Raw genomic sequence first — 8,978 nt, 5'->3', positions numbered from 1 at the left:
CCCCTTTTTCCAATTTTTTTATTCTTCGTTAGTGTGGTCAGAATTTCTTTTTTCTATTTACCCGAACCGTCCTTTCGAGTAATACGTCGGTCAACTTTGAACCGTTTAACATCCCGGAAGTCTTTTTTTCCGGCAACACCCACCTCTTAAACACATAAGAAAGCTTTTTAAAAATACCTATCACGTTTCTTTTAAAAAATTGTAATTGAATTTTCAGGGAATTCAAATTTTCTTGCAATTTTCACGTTAAATAACTCTATGTATGTAGTATACAAAATCGATATGGATCGGTTTATAGGCTTAAAACCTGTTAACTTTTTTGACTATGTCTACAATTCTTGAGACTCTGGCTGAGTTTCCATTTCACTGTTGTGGCTCAACTTTCAAAGAAATAACCCTAAAGTATTTTCGCGCAGAGCCCTCCACCAGCGATTGATGAAGCGTTGCACTTTTTGATAAATGCCTATATCGCTTTTAGGGCCTGTTGCCCAAGCATCCTCCCGAAGGATAAAGAGATTTGTCTTCTAAATTTGTGAACGAGACAACACTTTGTAAATTTTTTCAATTTCGTATTAAGATATTGATAAAAATTTACAATTTCATACACTCGCAATTTCTTATTTTTTTTTTTATCAAAAAGCTAGAACAAAGAATACAACCCTCATCATTGAGAAGCAGTCGCAAGTATCTTTTGCTGGCGCTACTTTATCATTATCCGCGATAACGAACGCTTGCTATCAGTATCCAGCGCATCCACTCCCTGATCCAATACTGTGTACGGTTCGTGCTTCCGGCGATCCTCCTCGTCGAACGCATACGGTGGTGGCAAGCAATAGAAGGGCATAAGAGGCTCGACTGACCGCTCGTACAACACCATATACATTTCGTTGATGTCGCGTAGTGTCTGAAATACGCGCAAACCTTGAACCTCCACCAGCGAGTAGATGAGTTGAGAGAGCAGTTGAAAACCGGCTGTTTCCGCTTGCTGCTGTTCCTCCAGCATTGTGCCGACGAAGCTGACGCGTGGCATCAACATGTGGCGTGCCACTTCACAGATGACGTTGAAGAATTTGGTCATGAAGTCAACATCCGCCTTCAGCTCCGGCCGCAGGTAATACTCGAAGAGGTGCAGGCTATCGTACTCATGATCCGGATGTTCTTTCTCGAATTTGAGCACTTGCATGCGACGCAGCAGCATAAATTCACCGTACAGAGTGGATTGGTCGATAATTTGCAGCCAAATTGTCCACGAACGCCATTCCTTGGTCATCAACTTGACAAGCGCGACGCCGAATATTTCATTGGTCTCTTCGTCGATCACCATAATGCTGCATTCGTCGTGCAACACATGCATCACGTAGCGGCGATAGTATTCTTTCACATTGGGTATGTCGTGAATTTTTAGTTGCGCGTAGAGGCGATTGAGCCGAAAGGAATTCTCCACCATGTAATCGCAAATGCGTGCCAGCCATTTTTGTGGGATGTCACGTATGAGCACATCGCGCAGCTTGTCGTCCAGCGTCACATCCTTGTGTTCATCCCAATAGATTTGTTGAGACATCATTTTGAAAAGCGAATTTGAAGATTAGAAAGTGGAAAATGCTATACGATAAAATAGATTTGGCAAATTTTGCGAACGGTACAAATATCCACGATATTCACAAGAATTTTTCAACGAAAATTAAAGGAAATATCTTTGTGCACATTAAACAGTTTAAAGCGCGAGTAATTTGGATGCAAAAGAGAAGTATGTAAATATGTTTTAAAATAATTGAAATAAAAATTTAAAAAAGCTGTCTGTTTGTCATTCCTTATTTTTTTTAAATATTTAAAAGTATGTTTTTATCATGTTTAAAAGGTTCGCATGTTTAAAACGTAATTTTTTTCTAAATTTTAATTTTGTTACAGAAATACTCCTGGAGCATCTAGATGCATTTCTGTATCAAAAGGAACATTTTTGAATAAAAAATCGTATCAATATATTATAACCTCGATTAAGGTAGATTTTTTTTTATGAGAGTTGCCACCTTTTTCAAAAGTTAAAATCAATTAATTAAAAAGTTAAATAAAATTTTTCAATAATGTGGGAGTCAAACGAAAGGCGGTTAAAAACGATTTATTTTGAAAATATTTTTAATGAGAGCTGCCACCTGTTCAAGAAGTCAAAATGGATTTGATTAGCAAACCAATGTAATACTTCAATAAGGGCATCAAAGTAGAAAGCTTTAACGAAGCTTTGCGTAGAAAATATCTTTTGGAAGGGTTACCACCTGTTTAGTAATTCAAAATAAATTTTAATTAAAAAGTGAAATAAAATATTTTAATAGCGGAGTCAAAACAATGAGGTTAAAGAGAGCTTTACGTCAAATATATTTTTGAAGAGGGTTGGCACCAGTTAAGAAATACTGGATCAATTTAATTAGCAAGTTAAACGAAATATTTTAATATGGGTAGATATCAAATTAGACATACTTCATTTCGAAAATATTTTAGAGTAGGGTTGCCACCTGCTTAGAAATTCTAATAAACTTAATCAGGAAATTATATTAAATCGTTTAACATTTTATACCCATAAGAGAGAGGCATAAGAAAGTTTTACTACGAAGACATTCTCGAAGCGCGTTGCCACCGGTTTAAAAATTTAAAATAAGTTTTGTAGATAAGTAATTTAATTGAAATCTTATAATACAAATTCGTATGTAGCTGTCAATCGGAAAATGTCTTAGACTTTATCTCTTTATTTTTATTTTTGAAGAGTGCTGCTACCTGTTTAGAAACAAAAAATCAATTAAAATAATTTGTTATGAAGATCTCATTCGAGAGTGATTTAAAATTTTTCATTTCGTATATATTTTTGGATAGAGTTAACACCTGTTCAGTAATTCAAAGTCAGTTCAATTTAGAAGATAAATTTTCTTGTGAATGTCAAGTCAGAGGAGTTTAGGTCATGGTGATATTTTACCAGGGGTAGTTATAAGAGCGAGAAGAAAGATTACTTAACCTGGGTGGAGATTCTGTAACCAGTTAGCGACAATTTTCTCTATCTCCAAAATATCTTTGCAGAAGGATGCCATCTGTTTAAAAGTCAAATTTAACTGTGGTAATAGAGTTAGTTTTCGTGTTCGCTGGAGTCCAATTACGTTTTCAGTGGCGCAGCGTAGAGAACAACAAATGTTATTGGACTCGCGTCACTTACATCTATCGCAATGCGGCTAATCCGATCTATGGTTTTTCGATAAACTTCAACCATGTCGATCAGATTCAGTCCATTAAAAATTATTTCGTCGTTTAAAGTACAAAACCGCGTATCAAGATAATGCAAAACCGCGTATTTGAGATTGCATAAATTAATTTATAGGGAGTAAAAACACTCATATTTCGAAATGGTTATCTTTTTTGTAAAGCAAACACATTTCTGTAGCCCGTAACTGTAACTCTTCTCTACCGATTGTTTCTCTACTGGTAGAGAATATACGTCATTCTCTACTACTCATTAGCAGTAGAGAACAGGGCGGCGAATTTATATCTCAATTCGCCTTGGTAGAGAATTGTTACAGAAACGAGCTACTGGCTAGCATATTTCAGGACGAATGGATAAGGATTGAGTCAAGGGATTGTGTGAGCAAATCTAATTTTTGGCAGCCAATGTCAGTTACGTGGTTTTGCAGAATGACGATACGCGGTTTTGTACTTTAAACGACGATTTGCTCTTAGAGCCTTTATTTTCCGACTACTTACCCAAAGATCCCAATCTTGCTATGAATTGCTACATATAAATATGGATTCACATCTGTATGTATGTGTACATACATGTGTACTAAATACAAGTACATATGTTAACACACATTTAATTGAACGCCAACTATGTATATATTCCCTAGAGCAACTCTTCATGCTTGACGGCACGTGCAAATGACAGTTTTGTTGCGCATGCGCAAGCGCGTTGTCAACTCTTAATAGATAAGCGCTTGAGGGTAACATATGCATACGAGCATTCAAGCTCATATTTATTACTTAAAGTAAGTAAGCTGCACAGCTAAACAATTACATACACTTGACTTTTTTTTAGATATTTATGAATTTTTTCTAATTCTTATTGTTGTTCATTGCTGAGTTTACTTCAGCTTTTTTCAGCCCAGTAAAACTTGGGAGCATCATACGACTGCTCGTCGAGTACTCCCTTGGGTGTATATGAATACTCCCCATTGCTCCCTATGCTTCTGTGTATAAGCATGTAATTTTGTGTACTCCCTTTAACATTGTATGTCCTAGGAGGGCGAGTAATCCCTTTTACCTCCTAAACGAGCAATCAGGTAGCACACGCAAAAATAGCATCCCACAAACCTCCTAAGGGAGCCATACGGGAGTACTCTTAGAATAATCTCCCAAAAAGACAACAAGGCAGTGCGCAAAGAAAAACCAAGTCCATCCTGCGTGCTTGAGCATGCGTCACAAGCTGTCGGAAAGTAATTGATGGTGGTTACTCCTCCTCGTACGGTAGGTATGCTGACGTTAGTAGCCTGCTATGCATGCGACTGCGTACGCACACCACCGTTTTGAGATCTCCGGTGCTGTATTGGGCATCAGTTTCGGCGATAGTTTAGTGATTGCTACATACAGAGTATGCGATGCAATGATGCTATGCTTATCTGGAAATTGACTTCATGCTTCCATTAGCTGCTTAACCAGAGACAATAAGCATCGACGAGAAGAGTTTGTTATTGCTTATGGCTTGAATGGACACTGCTTTGGAAAAACCATCAACATTAAAGCAAAGTGCAATTTTTTTATAGCAATCAACTTAATAACAAAGAATTTTTAATTGCCAGCAAAGCAAAATCAAATTAGGTACCCTGTTTTGCGGCTATTGCTTGACCCAAACGCGCACTAAGTGCTAAAACAAAAAACTCGCGCCAAGTCTAAATAATGGCGAGTAAAGTCCAATAGCTGAATATGCCTACAAGCATAAACTCATGAACGCAATGCACATACAAATGCTACAAAAATAGATTTGCTCAAAGTATTATTAAAAGTTGTTGAGTGCGATTAAAAATTATGAGCGGCATTTGAGAGGTTATGAAATACCGGCATTTATGCTGAATCTTTCGGTTTTTTGTACAGCGAAGTGAGCAATTATGAGTGTGTTGAACATGGCTGGGAGCTAAAGCTAATAAGTATTAGTCAAAAAAGTAGAGTTAATTAAAAATTTAGTTATTTTAAGTGCTTTCAAGTATTGAAAAAATTAATTGGTAAAAAAGACGATTGCATTAAAGGAGGGTTCCCATAGTATAAAACAATCAATTTAGGTTAAAGCGCAAAAAAAATGCAGATATGTTACTCGTAGCTTTGTAAAAGGTTTATTTTTTAAACTTTGTTTCATTCTTCTATTTTTAGCCACAATGTATCATCGCCCGAAGATTCTTTTACTCTGCCTTATTCTACTTCAAATCCGCCCGTTCAGCACTCTGCCCACCATTAATCAACCGTTCCCGGATTCAAGAAATTATTTTAGTCCAACTGAGAAGCAACCACTTTTCAAGCCACCCGAATTGGAGGATACCATCGAGGAAGTGCAGCGTATTTTGTCACAAGACCCTTCGTTGCCACGCCTGACGAGGTAAGTGGAAAGAGTGGGGGAATATATGTATGATTAAAACCCAATAACGTCCATACGAAGATTTATGTGTCTGCAAGCTCACTTTGCCTTATATGAGGGACTACATAGGTCCATTATAGTATTATCCGCTTAAGTGCTTCGTTTTGATATTTTTTGGCCGGATATTATGCGTCCTTTTGCATTATTCGGACAGTTTTTCGATCCAAGCTTTACTATCACTTTGCTTTACTTGGTTTACTTTATTGCTGTTGGTGTTCTATTTAAAACCATTACTAGCTGATTTGAACGTTGAGCTTTGCACCCCGCGAGATTTCCAACGTACATTACTTCGTGTGGAATAGGCATTTAGTAGCCGCTGCTGAGTCCAGCGACCATTAAATGAGTTGTTCCACAATGTCTTCTCACTCTCGCACAGTGGTTTCTCATACTGTGGAACGTTCGAGTTCTTTAGTTATTTTAGCTCAGTTTGCAGTATTTAATGCATTTTTGATTCTAGAGTGGCTATTACATCGTATTCTTTGGAGCTTTCGCACTAGCGATTATCACTGACAGCATCTTGAGCCACTTTTCTTGGCACTATCCACGCCATGGATGGCTCGTGCTCTAAATCTTTATATACGATTATAGAAACCTTGATTGCTTTTTGGTCCAAGTATGTTTGTAAGTATATCAAGTCTGTGACCCGAATAGTTGTAGTGGTGTGTAGGAGTTTAAAAACTTATTTTAGACAGGGTATAAGCGATTTGAGTGTCATATTTCTTCTAAATCCGTGCAGCTGTTTCGCATAGTCGGTTTTTAATATTATCAAATTTTAAAACCTTATCGCACAACTACAGGCTATGGCCTTTATTTTGAACCCCTCATATTTCACAACTAAACAGGCAGGTTATATAATTTATTTTCGAGTGACCTTCTACAAAGCTCAATTTGAGTTCGAAGCGAATTTGGGTTTAAATTCACTCGGAAGTGAATTGCAGAACCTATCTGAAAGGCCTTTTCAAACCCATTTCGTTTGATATCCATCCTTTGAAAAATCATTTACCTTATAAAATAATTTGAAAGTCCCTTATAAAATACGTGACAACCCTCCTAAATATATTTCAGAATAAAGCCTTTTCAATCGCATTATGATTGACACCCATATTTTAATAATTCATTTAACTTTTCATTTGAATTTGCGAACAGGTGGCAACCCTCTTTAAACACCAAAAAATATTTGTAGTGTTCAAACTAAAAATTTCTTAACACTCATTCATTTGTCGCCAATATATACACCCAAATTTTAATAAATATTTGAATTCGGTAATTGCCTTAATTTAAGTTGAGTTAGATATATTAAACAGGTGGCAACCCTAATAAATATATTTCCGAAAAAAAGCCTTTTCAAAATCATTTCGACGATACCCATCTTCATCCAACTTATTGAATAATTGTAATGTCACTTTATAAACACGTCGCAACCCTCTTGAATCATTCTAAATGTTTAAATTCAAGTATCCTTAACACCCTTTCGCTTCTTATTTCAAATAACTTGCGTAAAAGTTAATTAAAATCGACTTTTTAAACAGGTGGCAACCCTCTTCAAAAGTAGTTTCGCGCTAAGACATTCTTAGATATCCTTCGTCTGTCATTGCGATACATATTATAATTAACTGATTAATAAAGTTGAAATTTGTTTAAAAATAAAGATTTTTCAAACACGATTCGATTGGTACCCACATTTTAAAAATTCCTTTAACTTATTTAATAATTTGAATTTAATTTGGAAAGAGGTGTCAACCCTCTCCCAATAGTTTTTAATGTTCAAACTAAAGACTTTTTAACACTCTTTTGTTTGACATCCATATTTTGATCTTTCATATACTTGTGGACAAGTTAACTAAATTCGACATTTCAAGCAGGTGGCAACCCTCTCCAAAATATTTTCAAACTACTACCTTCTGAACGCCCTTTCGTTTGGCACCCATATGTGAAAACATATTTCTCCAAACCAATCCCCTTATTTCAAATTGAATTTAATTTTTCAAACAGGTGGTAGCCCTCCAAAAGTTAAGTTATGAAACAAAGATTTTCAAAACCATTCCATCGATACCCATTTCGTAATAATTGATTTTTTTTAATAATTTGAATATAGTTTTTAAAAGGTGGCAACTCTTTTTTAAAAAGTAAAACTTAATTACATATCTGTAGTCCAAGCCTTTTCATTTGCCACCTCACTTTGGGAAATCTAACGAACGGTGGGGTTAAGATGGCATTGGTTATGAAATGATTTGAATTTTATTGTTCTATAGGTGGCAACTCTGTTCGAAAAAATAAAACGCTTTAATTTGACACCCCATTTTTGAAAATCGAGCGAACGGTGCAGATCTTTTGCCTTCGCGTATTATATTGTATGTATATAGATGCGCCCCCTTGGATCACATCGCTTATATGACTTATTCACATTTCTCCTTAAACTTTATTATGAAAAAGGCGTTATTGGGTTCAATAGCGCTGAAATATACTCCTTCATAACCCTCTTTTGACCTGTTATAAAATATTTTTGCCACTTTCTTAATTTTTAGAGGTGAAATCGAGGAGCTCTATGAGAAGGTGACGCGCGAAGAGTACCAAAAAAGCATTGCAGCTGGCGATATGGGACGCGCGGATAGCATGCGCGCGCTCATGCTGGTGCTGCCATACAATACGGACAATAAAACTGAGGGCAACATACAGGTTAAGTTGGGAATTTCTTTCTTTTGAATTAATTTCTCCTAATAAAACTTTCTTTATTCCTGACAGGAGCTCTACACACGCCCGCCTGTGACGAGAGTAATCGATTCTTACACATCACACCAGCCAATCAAATTCATTACACCCGATCCGAGCGCGCCAGTAAAAACTGAAACAGCGAATATTGGAAACTTCGCAGCGACCACCTATAAACCTGCTTATACGCTGAAAACGCGCCAAGCGTTTGCGCCCAGCCCGACCACTTATCATCCGCTACCACCGGCGCCAGTCATGCTGAAGATGACTGCGCCATCTCAGCGCACACCCAGCGGTTTTCAACCCGTCACTAATAGCATAAACGGCGCCATCTATGAAACTAATATGGAACGAAATCCAACGCCAAAGCCAGTGCACCGTTATAGCAGCCATTATAGCGCGAAGAATGCTGAGTTCCTCAAGCAGCGCAGGGCGAAACCTGATCAAACGACGACTGTACGCCCAGTGGCGGATGTCTTAGAGAGTTTGGGTATTGTTGGGCAAACACAGTCACGCAATCGATTCACCATCGACGATTACTATGCGGCAGAGAGCGCACCACAGCCAGTTATATCGACTTATGTGCCACAGACGATAGGCATTTCACAGCTAA

The 8,978-nt window shown here is 37.2% G+C and overlaps 1 protein-coding gene across 1 annotated transcript; it reads right to left on the bottom strand.

The window, feature by feature from the left end:
• Positions 1–700: 700 nt before the first annotated feature.
• On the bottom strand, positions 701–1,564 carry LOC108380015 (uncharacterized). The gene has a single exon (XM_017636385.1). The coding sequence runs from the start codon at positions 1,562–1,564 to the stop codon at positions 701–703; it is 864 nt and encodes a 287-aa protein (XP_017491874.1).
• Between the last annotated feature and the right edge of the window lie 7,414 nt (positions 1,565–8,978).

This window comes from Rhagoletis zephyria, unplaced genomic scaffold, assembly GCF_001687245.7.
Source record: "Rhagoletis zephyria isolate East Lansing unplaced genomic scaffold, Rhagoletis_zephyria_1.1 Rzeph_scaffold_17969, whole genome shotgun sequence".
NCBI lineage: Eukaryota > Metazoa > Arthropoda > Insecta > Diptera > Tephritidae > Rhagoletis > Rhagoletis zephyria.
Note: the sequence above shows the minus strand (reverse complement) of the source record. Positions and strands in the feature narration are given on the sequence as shown.

What these genes read in the sequence shown, in the direction of transcription:
- LOC108380015 (XM_017636385.1), bottom strand. Translation starts at nt 1,564, where the DNA reads ATGATGTCTCAACAAATCTATTGGGATGAACACAAGGATGTGACGCTG.